At 44.7% G+C, this 13,933-nt stretch overlaps 1 protein-coding gene across 2 annotated transcripts in view; it reads right to left on the bottom strand.

Annotated features, from left to right (window-relative positions):
* Positions 1 to 13,933, bottom strand: part of LOC140478698 (sodium/hydrogen exchanger 9-like) — a 480,261-nt gene that overhangs the window by 200,219 nt on the left and 266,109 nt on the right. For both annotated transcript variants that reach the window (XM_072572000.1, XM_072572001.1), the window contains exons 11-12: positions 6,650 to 6,761; positions 348 to 501 (exon numbers count right to left, since the gene is read on the bottom strand). In XM_072572000.1, the coding sequence (XP_072428101.1) occupies positions 348 to 501; positions 6,650 to 6,761 (266 nt within the window). The remainder of the gene's footprint in view (positions 1 to 347; positions 502 to 6,649; positions 6,762 to 13,933) is intronic.

Consider the following 13,933-nt stretch of genomic DNA (forward strand, 5'->3'; position numbering starts at 1 on the left):
GCAATTTAACACGGCTAATTCACCTGACCTACACATTTTTGGACTGTGGGAGGAAACCCATGCAGACACGGGGAGAATGTGCAAACTCCACACAGACAGTCACCCGAGGTGGGAATTGAACCCGGGTCTCTGGTGCTGTGAGGCAGCAGTGTTAACCACTGAGCCACTGTGTCACCTTGCATCTGTATGCTTATACTCCAACCCTTTAGATATGAAGGCTGGCATTCCAATAGCTTTCTTGAGGATTTTCTGCACCTGTTTGTGACACTTTAAAAGAGTTAAACATCTGAACCAAGTCTCTCCAAATACTGGCAATATTTGGCTGTCATCACACGGCGATCACTAACCTGATGTGAAGCCAGGTGAGCATCTGGGTGGTCCCGCCCCCGAAGACCCAGACGGTGAAGAACACAATGAGCAGCGTTGTGGTGAACATCATCTGCTTGGGTTTTGAGTCGGTGTCCCGGATTGCCAGGGCAAATGCAATGGCACCTCGTAGCCCTTGTGGAAGAAATGGCCCCATTATTACCTCAAAGCACAGATACCTTCACAGGCAGAAAAAGCAGCTAACAGACAATGTGCTATGGAAGTGCCTGGAAAAGCACGTGGTGGCACCAAATCCTTGTTAGTTACAGATTCTCACAGCTAACACATCACCCAAACTGGTTCATGTTGCTTTACCCTCATTGCAAATCACTTGCAGCCTGTTGTTTGAGCAATCATTAAAATTGTTAAAAAGCACACAATACCAGGTTATAGTCCAACAGGTCTATTTGGAAGCACTAGCTCCTTCACAGCCACCTGACGAAGGAGCAGTGCTCCAAAAGCTAGTGTTCCAAATAAACCTGGTGGACTAAAACCCGGTGTTGTGTGATTTTTAACTTTGTCCACCTCAGTCCAACACCGGCATCTCCAGATCATTAAAACTGAGACCAGCTCAGACATAGAGACCTGTTGAGAGCCAAAGGCGATCCCAAACTGGAACAAATTCACTGTATTTCAGAAAATACGGTCACAACCTCCCTTGAAGCCAAAGAAACCAGCATCCACGTGCATTTAAATAATCTGACACAGGTGGGTGCAAAGTAAATGGCGATGCCTCAAAGTCTCAGAAACAGAAATGAACCATGATTGGTGTTTGAGAGAGAGAGAGAGAGAGAGAGAGAGAGAGAGAGAGAGAGAGAGAGAGAGAGAGAGAGAGAGAGAGAGAGTGTGTGTGTGTGTGTGTGTGTGTGTGTGTGTGTGTGTGTGTATGAGAGAGAGAGTGAGTGTGTATGTGATTTGTGTTTGCGTGTGTGTGCGCGCGAGTGTGTACGTGAGTGTGTGTGAGATGTTTGTGTGCATGTGTGTGTGTCTGTGAGAGTGTGTGACAGAGTTTGTGTGAGAGAGTACATGACAGTGTGTCAGTATGAGTTTGTACATGAATGCGTGGGTGAGAGTTTGTGTGTGAGTGAATCTGAGAGTGAAGGTGAAAGTTTGCATATGTGTGAGAAAGAGTAAGTGAGAGAGTGTGCATGTGTGCGAATGTGAGAGTGAGACAGAGTTTGAGGGTATGTGAGTTTGTGTGAATTTGTATGTGTTTGTGTGAGAGTGAGTATGAAAATAAATGAGTGTGTGAGTGTTTCACAATGTGTGAGTAAGAGAGAGAAAGAGATTGTATTGCAAGCGCGTCTGTGTGCATTTGAGTGTGAGAATACGAGTGTGTATATGTGACTGTGAATGTGTAATTTTGTATGTGTGCGTGCATTAGAGAGTGCATGCATGTAAGTGTAAGTGTGTGTGTAAGAACAAGAGTTTGTGTGTGAGATGTGAGTTTGTGTATGTGACAGTGTGTGTATGTGGGGCTGTTCAGGATGGGATATTAAATCTGATGGTGAATGGAATATCACCATCTAGTGATAAGCAATGTATACCTCACACAACCTGACAGGAGATTCAAATCGCTGCTCCTTCAGAAATGCAAAGCCTATTTGAAATCTGACAGGTCCTTCTTAATACAGGATAAGCAGAGTACAGCAAACCATGCTCCCTTTCTCACAGCAGTATCTGCTGTATTCTGAAGTGAAATATCCAGGCCAGCCAGCCACCTTGATAGCTCCTATCAAAGGGTACTTACATACAGTAATTGTGAGGTTAGAGTGCCGGGTGGTAAGGTTTCAGTGAGTAGGGTTTGAGTGAGGTTAGTAGGTAGGGTGCAGGTAAGTGATGAAGTATATGAAGTAGGTTGGAAGGTCAGGTTTAGCTGGATGGTACCAGCATGTCGAGCTGTTAGGTCCTGGCAGTGAAGGAGTGTGTCCAGTCTAAGGTGGAGAGGGGTTGTCGGGTCAGAATTTAGGGACTCCAAAGGTTGGGAATTTGGGAAGTGTTGCTTTAAAAGACATTCAAGGGTTGAACAAGGTTTTTAACACCGGACCTTTCCCGAGTAGCTATTTACGTAACCGCAGTGGAATCCTCTGAACTGTCCAATTTAAATGGGTTCTTTTAGAGGGTTCTAGGAGGAGGGAAACTGACAGTGGCATCTACAATTCCCTGGGCATCTGCTTTGTGCAATATTCCGCAGGGTCTCTGTCCACAACACCCAGCAATGCTGCAGTAATGACTGTCCGACCATCAGAAAGTGTGGGTCTTGGTTTCTATGGCGCTGACTCCTTCCAATTTTATTTATGCAAACTGCACGGTTAGGTTTACAGTTCCATTCTGAGTCAGAGGGAATGTGAATCTAAGACTGAGTCTGAGAGTGAGAGTGTGAGTTTGTGTATGTGACAGTGTGCAAGTGCTTCAGGGACTGTGTGCGTGTATGTGGGGCTGTTCAGGATGGGATATTAAATCTGATGATGAATGGAATATCACCATTCTGAACTCCTGCAGTTCTAACAACTCGAAGACACCAATACAAGCTCTCTTGGTTTAAAAGACCCACAGAATACAGACCACTTTCTCCTGGACTTGTTCCCCTCAACTGACCTGGGGGGGAAAAGACTTAGCTCCTCCTCCAGGAAAGGTTATTCCTCTTTCGGAACTAATGCTCTTGTGAAGCAGCCGGTGACATTTTATGTCACTTACGGCTCTATATAAATACAAGTTGCTGTTGATAAGCGTTTGGCATTGGCACTCCCTGGTGAGTAAAGAGATAGCATTGGTGTGTCTCCCCAGTACATTTTCTACCGTCCCTGCCAGCCCAGATACACAGTGCGGACTGTTCCCAGATTGCCCCTGATAATGGGTAGCATGGATGGAGGAGGGGTGTGTACAAGAATGTACAAAAATATACAGAGATTTTAACCTGCATCCTTTGGCGAACAAGATGAGTGAATGATGAATTTGCAGCAGCCAATTGTATGGAGCAAGTTCTGATAATGACCTGATGATGGTCAAAGGATCAAAATTGGAGGGCCCTCTTGTCCCTCCCCCTGGTCTGGGAGGCCTGGGTTCAAGTCCCACCTGCTGCAGCAGTGTACAATAACATCTCTGAACAGGTTGATGAGAAAAAAGGGCAAAATTGGCCAAGACTATTTTTTCAGGGGAAATGCAAACAGGGCCTTGACTCGGTCACTAGCAGGGGCGCACTCCCTCAGTATCCCACTGGAGTGGTAACCTGGATTACACTCCTGATTCTCAGGCACTGGATTTGGCCCATAATCTCGCGACTCAGCTATTAACTGAGCTGTGATGGTCCGTGTGAACACAGCTGCAGTTAAAGAGTGGGGAGGACTGGCTACTCCGCTGTTTAAATTATATTCAAGTCACAAAAATTTAAACCCGCGCTCTGCAGCAATTTTGGAAAGCACAGGGAAGTACGCTCCATCCTCCAACTCCGGGACGCTAATCTGGCCATTTTATACCTTGGACTCACAACACAGCCAGTGACTGTGCATGAGGTTCCAGGCAGATTGCAAAACCTGAAACAACATCTAAACCTTTTAACAGTCATGATTATATGGTCCATTGTACTTCATTGAGACAAATGGGTCCCATTTAAACCACAGATTGCAGTCTGCTCAGAAGGGGATGATCTGAATATATTACCATCTGCCAGCATTCACACATGCATCTGTCTAAATTTAGGTCCAAGCTACAGGTGGATGCTGGGTCAGCTCCCACTCTTCAGATGTTTATCAATTCTCGCTCATTGTTTCTCTGAACTAGTCCTACCAGGTTACTCTGAGAACAGCTACAAACTAAATCCTACAACTGTTGAACACTGAAGATTTCAAGTTTTGCCTGTAGTCATTTCCAACTGAAAGGGGGAAAAGGACAGTAGAGAGTTACTGATAATCACAAATACGTACTTACAATTAGAAGATGTGAACATCTTCTTTAAAAAAAATTGGGCCAGCATTCATTGCCCATCCTGATTTGCTCAGAGGGCAGTTAAAAGTCAACCATGTTGCTGTGGGTCTGGAGTCACATGTAAGCCAGAGCAGTTAAGGATGGCAGATTTCCTTGCCTAAAGGACATGAGTGAACCAGATGGGTTTTTGCAACAACAGACAGTGGTTTCACTGTTATCGTTAGAATCCTAATTCCAGATTTTTTGTTATTGAATTCAAATGCCAGCATCTGCCAGGGTGGATTTCTAACCCAGATTCCCAGATCATTAGCTAGATCTCCACATCACTTCTCCCATAAGATGTAATTGGATACAATAATAATGTGCAGTAGTTTGATTATGATTGGATAATGCAGTCAATGTACTAATCTATAATGTAAACTACATGAACACTGCTGGATAGAGTTATGGGTAAGTGTGTAACCTTTCGATTGGAAACTGTTGTCTGTAGAGAGAGTGTATAAACCCATTGTTTTTGTCGCAAAGTTTGAGGTGCGTTCCATCTTTGATGCATACATGAATAAAAGTTGAAACAAAGGATTTGGAGTTTTGTCAGGTCTGAAAGAGGGAGTAAAGGGTTAAATCACCCTTTCAACAATGTTTGCTGAAGGTACAGTGACTGCCATTGACCATTTATATCTTCACAAACATTCTTCCATTTTCTAAGTAACGTTTGAAGTATGGCAGATGGACTATTGTACGCCAAGTGCACTATAGTGTGGGGAAATGTAAGGGAATCTACAGTGGGAGGATAAACAGGGAACAGTAGCAGGGACTCAATAGAGAAGCACTGAAGCTCATGCAATAGGTTCAACACCAGGTTGGACATAACAGCTCTGTGGGCCTCATGTACCTGGCAAACATTTGCCTTGTTGAACACCTAATGTTTAAAGATATACCTTCATCTCACCAGGTAAAGGCATGTCTCAATATCTGGACATTCGTGCACATGTACTCACACAACATAGGTACACATGGACACACTCACAAGCACAAACACACCCAGACATATGCAAACACAGACCTTGCCTATTTACCTTATCCATGCCCCTTTGTGGTTTTATAAACCTTTACAAGGTTACCCCTCAGCCTCTCATGCTCCAGGGAAAATAGTCTCAGTCTATTCAGCTGCTCCCTGTAGCTCAAACCCTCCAACCCTAGCAACATCCCTGTAAAACATTTCTGGACCCTTTCAAGTTTCAGAACACCCTTCCAAATGTATGGAGACCTGAACTGAACACAGTATTTCAAAAATGGACTAACTAATGTCCCGTACATCTGTAACATGACCTCCAAAATCTCATACTCCATGCACTAACCAACAAAGGCAAGTGTACTAAGTGCCTTCTTCACTATCCTATCTACCTGCAACTCCATTTTTAAGTAACTGTGAACCTGCACTCCAAGTCTTTTTGTTCAGCAACACTCCCCAGGACCTTAGCATTAAGTGTATAAGTCCAGAACTAGAGGGCATAGGTTTAAGGTGATTGGGGAAAAGATTTAAAAGGGACCTAAGGGGCAACATTTTCATGCAAAGGGTGGTATGTGTATGGAATGAACAGCCAGAGGAAGTGGAGGAGGCTGGTACAATTATAACATTTAAAAGGCATCTGGATGGGTATATGAATAGGAAGGGTTTAGAAGGACATGGGCCAAATGCTGGAAAATGGGACTAGATTTGTTCAGGATATCTGGTCAGTGTGGATGAGTTGGAACGGAGGGTCTGTTTCTGTGCTGTACATCTCTGTGACGTGCACACATGCCTTCAGACACATGCACATGTGCATGTACATGCATATTTGTACACACACACACACACACGCACGCACGTATATATACCATCATTACCTTCTTTGGAAATTACAGGTCCAAAGCATTGCTACATCTCTTTATGGAAGAGAGTTGTTGGGTTCATGTGTTGAGGCTGCAAGAAGCTGGTGTGACATGTACGGCAAATAAAACAGAGTTTGGGAAACAGGTGGGACTAGGATTAAGGCAAGAGGCTATTAACATTGTGTCCATGGTGTTTGGTGGAGGTAAATGGATGGGAGCAAATCGATGGTGCTAAATAAATTTGACAAGGTCAGTAGGAAGGATGAAAAGGGAGAGGAGCAGTAAAAGGTTAACAAAATGAATACAAGGCCAAATATAGTTCAGAAAACCAGAATGTGACCTTCACATCTTCACACAAGTCCAATAACATACATTTATACAGGAGCTCAACAATGAAAAACATGCCAAGGTGCTGTACATTCTCAGATTAGATGTAGACTGTAATAGTTCAAACAAGGCCTCACCATCCAGGGGAGAATATGCTTACCTGCAAACATCATCATGTGCTGGAAGTTCCAAGGGATCTTTCTTCTACGTCGCAGGTTGAGTAGGAATGACAGAGGATAGATATTGCAAGCCCGTGCCACAAAGATGGCAATCTGTTGATATAACGTTAAGGAAAGTAGCAAACTGATTGACCGATGCTTGCTGACATCCCCCTTGGGGGTTGCTCTGTCTCCTGCTGATCACCCTTAAATACACTTCATTTCTTTTCAGACCATTTCTTGTATTCCTCGTACATGTTGTTGTACCAACTGGTGTCATCATGGAAGCCACAGCAGCGACACAAAGAGAATCAAACCTGAAATTCTCTAACGGCTTGAAAAACATAAAATAAACATCACATCTGCATAAGAGCCAGGAGCAGGAGTCAACAATTCAGTCCCTGTTATACCACTCAACAAAACTTTTAGATTCAAGAGCAGATGTGCCAACCTAATCTGATAAAGTCACAGAAAAAGGCCACTTGACCTATTGCTTCCCATGCTCGTCACAAATAACCACCTAACTATACTCATCCCATTTCCCAGCATGTGACCCGAGACCTCGTACATCTTGGCATCACAAGTGTACATGTAAATACATCTCCAATGTTCGGAGGGTTTCTGCCTCTCCCACCATTACAGGCTGAGAGCTCCAGATTTCCACCACCCTCTGGGTGAAAGTGTTTCCCCTCACATCCCCCTCGAATGCTACATCAACGCCCCTGGCCACTGATCTCTCCATCAAGGGAAAAGGATTCTTCCTGCGTACCCTCATAATTTTATACATCTCAATGTCTTCTCAATCTCCTCTGCTCTCAGGAAAACAAACCCTACCATCCCAGAGAGCCAAGGCTTGGACATGAAACAATTTGATTCAGAGCACAGTAAGATATAGGATCAGAAATTAGGCCATTCAGCCCATCGACTCTGCTCTGCCATTCAATCATGGCTGATAGGTTTCTCAACCCCATTCTCCAGCTTTCTCCCCGTAACCTTTGATCCCCTTGACAATCAAGAACTTATCTATCTCAGTTTTTCATATACAGACCTCCACAACCTTCTGTGTCAGTGAATTCCATAGATTCCCCACTCTCAGACTGAAGAAGTTTCTCCTTAGCTCCATTCTAAAAGGTTTTCCCTTTACTTTAAGGCTGTGCCCTTGCGTCCGAAACTCTTCTGCTAATGAAAATATCTTCCCAATGTCCACTCTGTCCAGGCCATTCAATATTCTCTAAGTTTCAATTAGGCTCCCCTCCCCCTCCCCCCATCCTTCTAAACTCCATCGAGTATAGACCCAGATTCCTCAAACATTCCTCATATGTTAAGCAAATGCATTAAGAGAGTTTGTTCTCAGTGAGTTACCTGCATAAAACAAACCTCCCTTTGAAATGTTGCGTGGAACAAAGAGTATTATAAACTCTGAGTCATGACTGTCACTAGGGTACCATCCTGAATTGAAAAGGACTTAAAATATTGAGCAAGGGTTTTCTCATGCTAGATGTGACTGGACTCTGGGTTTAATAGGTAGCTTGCAATATGCTTATTCCAGGAAAACTCTTTTCAAAATTGCACGACTCGGCCATCTGCTCCAACTGAGCAAACATAAGGCAGGAACCTGAGACTCTCAATGACTCATCACAGCTGTTAGTGTCAACAGCTCAATTCAGAGAGGTCCAGGATCATTGTCCCGTTTAACCCATATGCCAGGACAGACTGTTTTTTACTTTGCATCAGTTTCAGTTGGGAGAAAATGAGAAGTTCTCTCAAACTGCTCAAAAACGGGCTGTTTGCACTGAAATGACTGGATGTCCCAAGGAGGTTTGGGTCATTCCACTGACCAAGAAGAACTACACTGAATGAGGTGGATGTGCCGGTGTTGGACTGGGGTGGACAAAATCAGAAGTCACATGACACTGGGTTATAGTCCAACAGGCGTACTTTAAATCTCTCACCATCACACCGTTGTCTCACCCTGATAAGGATGGTCACTGATTCACCCTGGTCAGAGCCTAGATAAAAATGATTCATATTCAGATAGGAGGGCAGGAACTTTACATTACGGTTAGTAAAGCCAATCTGAGGTTTGTTTTCTGCCAATTCAGCAGATGTCTCATTGTAAAATCTTTACAGTACTAAAACAGACACTTCTAATCATATGCAACACAGTTATTTGTGAGATTAGACAAACATTAAAGCTTGTTAAAATGGAACTCCAATTCTTAAATTGAAAAGGATTTGTAATTTCCAAAGGCTGTTGTTACAGAGTACAATCAGGAACGTAGAAACTGATGGCTGAAAGTGGCAAAGTGTCCTTTTGGTTGAGTTTTGCAGAGGAGTGCTCTCCGAGAGGCTGGATCCGAGAGTACCCACCCCATCCCATTATCTATCTAGCCCATCTCCTGGTGCATGAAGTGATTCACCATTACAGGGGTATCTCATCCTTGGCACCGATGCCCCCTTTGACATTGTACACCTGAAGAAGCTCCGTCACTCCGGTGCTACCCCTGCACAGCTCCTCATGTTTGCCCCAGACGCGACAGAAAAAGGGGAATTTGATGTCTCACTTTGTGGGCAGGGTCTGGAGGACAGTTTGATGCGGAGGACAGTTTGATGCAGAGGCAGGATACCCACTCCCCTCAGAGCAAGCAGTGGAGGCTACAACACTGGACCATGCCAGTCTGATCCCAGATTGCCATCCTTGTCAGTGAGGTCTCAGGGGGATGGGGTGGGGTGGGGTGGGATGGGGTGGGGTGGGGTGGGGTGGGAAGGGAAGGGAAGGGAAGGGAAGGCCTTTATTGCTGGTGCACTTGAATGAGTACAGTGAAAAGCTTGTAATGTTGCCTCTTGGTGCCATTTTAAGTACAGGTGTGGTTACAGAATTGAATGAGTAAAAGAAAGGCTACCATGGGAACACAGAGTTTGGATAGTGCAGAATGAGAATATAAAGTATCTCTAAAGTCCTCAAGTTCTAGTTCTTTTCCACTGAGTCCGTGATCACCGGGCTTCAGAACACGGGGGTATGCTGCCTCCACACGCTGACCTCTGTTGTGGATTTGTGCCCTCGGCCAGCCCGTGCTCTCTGCTCCCCCTTCCTGCTCTGGCTGCAACTCGCTTCCGGGACTCATCCCGCGTTCACTCTGCTCCCGCTCCGAGCTGGTCTCTGACCAGATACTTTAAGAAGCAAGAGGAAAAGAAACAAAAAAAAAAGCAGAAAAGGAGCTGGCGAGCAGAGGAACTCCAGCTGGAGTGGCTGACCTTCCTGCTATCTTAACTGGAAACCCGAGTAATATGCAGCAATGCAGGAAGGAGGCTATGGCCTTTCTAACTGCTCCTTGTCTTGTCTCTGATGCCTCACACTACCTCTGCCCCTGCACCCACCTCCTACCAAAGCTCATGCTCTACCACTCTCACTGCTGCCACTAACATTGTCCCTCAGGCACTCTCACCTATCCCTAACCCCCCACTCCACTAACCGTGTGTGCCCTCTGTCTGCCCACTTGCTTACTCAGGTCACCTTCCACCTACACCAACAATAACATCTGTCCCATCCACTTTCACCTCCTTTCATTTCTCTCATTCAGGAGAGAAATCCGCTCCCAACAGGAGACACAGAGTCCAGATGAATGGTCTTAATATCCCTCTCACTGCATATTAATGAGATGGGTTACAGAGTAATAGAGGTGGACAGCATGGAAACAGACCCTTTGGTCCAACCCGTCCATGCTGACCAGATATCCTAAATTAATCTAGTCCCATTTGCCAGCATTTGTCCCATATCCCACTAAACCCTCCCTATTCATATACCCATCCAGATGCCTTTTAAATGTTGTAATTGTACCAGCCTCCACCACCTCCATTTGCAGCTCATTCCAAACATGCACCATTTTTCTTCATGAAATAATTGCCCCTTACATCCCTTCTAAATCTTTCCCCTCTCACCTTAAATCTATGCACTTTAGTTTTGGACTCCACTACCCTGGGGATAAGACATGGACTATTCACCCTATCCATGCCCCTCATAATTTTGTAAAGCTCTACAAGGTCACCCCTCAGCCTCCAACAATCCAGGGAAGTCAGCCCCAGCCTGTTCAGCCTCTCCCTCCAACCCTGGCAACATCCTTAGGGAGAGGCTGAACAGGCTGGGGCTGTTTTCACTGGAGCGTCGGAGGCTGAGGGGTGACCTTATAGAGGTTTACAAAATTACGAGGAGCATGGATAGGGTAAATAGACAATTTTTTTCCGTGGGGTCGGGGAGTCCAGAACTAGAGGGCATAGGTTTAGGGTGAGAGGGGAAAGATATAAAAGAGACATAAGGGGCAATGTTTTCACACAGAGGGTGGTACGTGTATGGAATGAGCTGCCAGAGGATGTGGTGGAGGCTGGTACAATTGCAACATTTAAAAGGCATTTGGATGGGTATATGAATAGGAAGGGTTTGGAGGGATATGGGCCGGGTGCTGGCAGGTAGGACTAGATTGGGTTGGGATATCTGGTCGGCATGGACGGGTAGGACCAAAGAGTCTGTTTCCATGCTGTACATCTCTATGACTATGAAACCCTTCCAAATTTAACAATATCGTTCCTATAGCAGGGAGACCAGAATTGAACCTGTATTCCAAAAGTGGCCTAACTAATGTCCTGTACAGCTGTAACATGGCATCCCAACTCCGATTCTAAATGCAAGTGCTTCAAGAAAGGCAAGCCTGCCAAACGCCTTCTTCACTGTGTTATGGACCAGGTCAGACCCCCTCAAAACATTTCAAGAAGTTAACTTTGCTTGTTGTTTTAAGTGGGTCTAAGTGGATATTCCAGGAAAGATGCAGCTGGTCAAACCACTTAGTTTTAAACAAAACAGATTTATTTACTAAAATTACCAAATGAAACAAAAGCAAAAGAGAAGAGAATACCGAATAACTGAACCTATCTGAAAACCCAACAGATTATGCCAAACTAATGATGCTGCTCCCAATACTTGCAACAATCCCCATAAACACCCTTTGGCACAAAAATTAAAATCAAACTCGGGTTCGTACAGGAGAGATGTCAGAGAGAGAGAGAGGATCAGCCTGGACCTGCTTCTTTTTAGGTCCAGCTTTTACAACACAACTGTGCTAAAGCCAAACCAAACCAAACCAGAGAAAAGCTGAGCTGGGAGAACTGGCCACTCCCTTTTCATTGTTCAGGTGTTTCTTAAAACTTGAAAGCCTATATCTGTTAGCTATACTTAAACTGGCCCTGAAACCCTTCACCCCCAGACTTGTCGACGTCTGTGTCTTTTACGATCTCTCTGAAAAAAGCCAAGGACAACATAACCTTGTTAAAGGAGCAGCATTGTCACAACTATCTACCTGTGACTCCACTTTCTATTTGAGGATGCAGTATAAGTAGTTGAGGAGATGATGTGGTCAGTATAATGTGTTCATAACAAAACGATAACTTTTGAGGGTGCTCACCAAAGGCAGGTCCATAATTTACACATTTTCCTGAGGCTGCACGACCCAGTTTCACTTGGTTTTAGATTTAATGACTCAGGGCATTGAGAATCGTCAGCTGAAGTTAACCAGGAAGTGGCAGATCCCACCCAGTAACTGCTTTTCCAGCACTGCTCATGGGTCAATGGAAATAGGAATACTTCGTCACAGAGCCATGCAGCACAGAAACTGACCCTTCGGTCCAACCAGTCCATGTCGAACACATTCCCAAACTAAACTAGACCTCCCTGCCTGCTCCTGGCCCACATCCCTCCAAACCTTTCCTACTCATGTACACCCCTTTTAAACAATGTCTTTTAAAACACTGTAATTATACCCACATCCACCACTTCCCCAGGAAATTCATTCCACACACGAACCACCCTGTGTAAAAACATTTGCCTCTTAATGTCTTTTTTCAATATCTCTCCTCTCACCTTAGAAATGTGCCCCGGTCTTGAAATCCCCCATCCTAGTGAAAAGACAAGTTTCATTAACTCTATCTATACCCCTCATGATTTTATAAACTTCTGTAAGGTCATCTCTTAACATCCTACACTCCAGTGAGAAAAGTCCCAGCCTATCCAATCTTTCTTTGTAACTCAAACCTTCCATACCCGGCAACATCCTAGTACATCTCTTCTGAACCCTCTCCAGCTTCATAATCCTTCCTATAACTGGGCGACCAGAACTGGACACAGCATTCCAGAAGGCAAACATCAGGATTGCAGATACTGGAGATTAGAGTCGAGAGTGTGGTGCTGGAAAAGCACAGCAGGTCATGCAGCATCCAAGGAGCAGGAAAATCGACGTTTCGGGCAAAGGCTGTCAATTCTCCTACTCCTTGAATGCTGCCTGACCTGCTGTGCTTTTCCAGCACCACACTCTCAACAGTAATCCAGACAAGACCTCACTAATGTCCGAATAACCGGAGACCATCTCCCTCAACTGAATGCTCTGATAGTCACTTGTTCCCAACCTGGATGAATCCATCCAAGGTACACCACATTTATTCCTGCCCCCACTAAATGTCCCATTCTACAATCTCTCAATTCTCTGCTTTCTCCCTAGTTCTGCCAGCCTTATGGAGCTACAGCAGTCAGCCAGTAATCTAATTGGTGGATAAATTACTCAAAATATTTAGGTTAGCACCTGACAGGATTTTTAGCAGGAGGTCTGGCAAACCTGCACTGACAGGGATCTCAGCTACAAAATGTCCCCCCCCCCCCCCCTCACTCACGACCCCCCTCTATCACTACCCTGTAAATATCAACGCCAATCTTTCTGGAGATTGATTTAAATTGATCTATTTGAAGTCCAGGCCATACCCTGTTCTGAACAAAGTAAAACAGTCACAATAATCTAACCCCTCAAGAGAATCATAAAAGCAGCAATTATTTCAGTTCTCTAATGTCTGCTTTCTATCAGAACATGTTGAATTTGCATAAGACTGTTATGAGCTGTTATTTATGCTGTTCATCTCCTGTCTCGTTCACAACAGTCAATGATGACTCGGACACTTATTCAAGAAAGGTTATTCTCCCCTCCTCCTGCCAAAGCAAAACCACAAAATTAAAATAGAAGCATCATGTTCAAAATGACCACCTGACAGAACATAAACAAGAGTCTTGCGGTCAGTCAAACGCACCGATTCGTTTAGTTAACGTGGCATTTCATATCAATGTGGCTGTACATCTTCAAATGCTGCCTCACAGGTACAGGGTTATGGGGATAGGCTGAGGAAACCACCTCTGTGATTGTACTGAACAGCAGGGCAGGATTGATGGGCTAAATGGCCTATTCCTCTTCCTAACT

Source organism: Chiloscyllium punctatum, chromosome 6 (assembly GCF_047496795.1).
Source record: "Chiloscyllium punctatum isolate Juve2018m chromosome 6, sChiPun1.3, whole genome shotgun sequence".
In the NCBI taxonomy this organism is placed as follows: domain Eukaryota; kingdom Metazoa; phylum Chordata; class Chondrichthyes; order Orectolobiformes; family Hemiscylliidae; genus Chiloscyllium; species Chiloscyllium punctatum.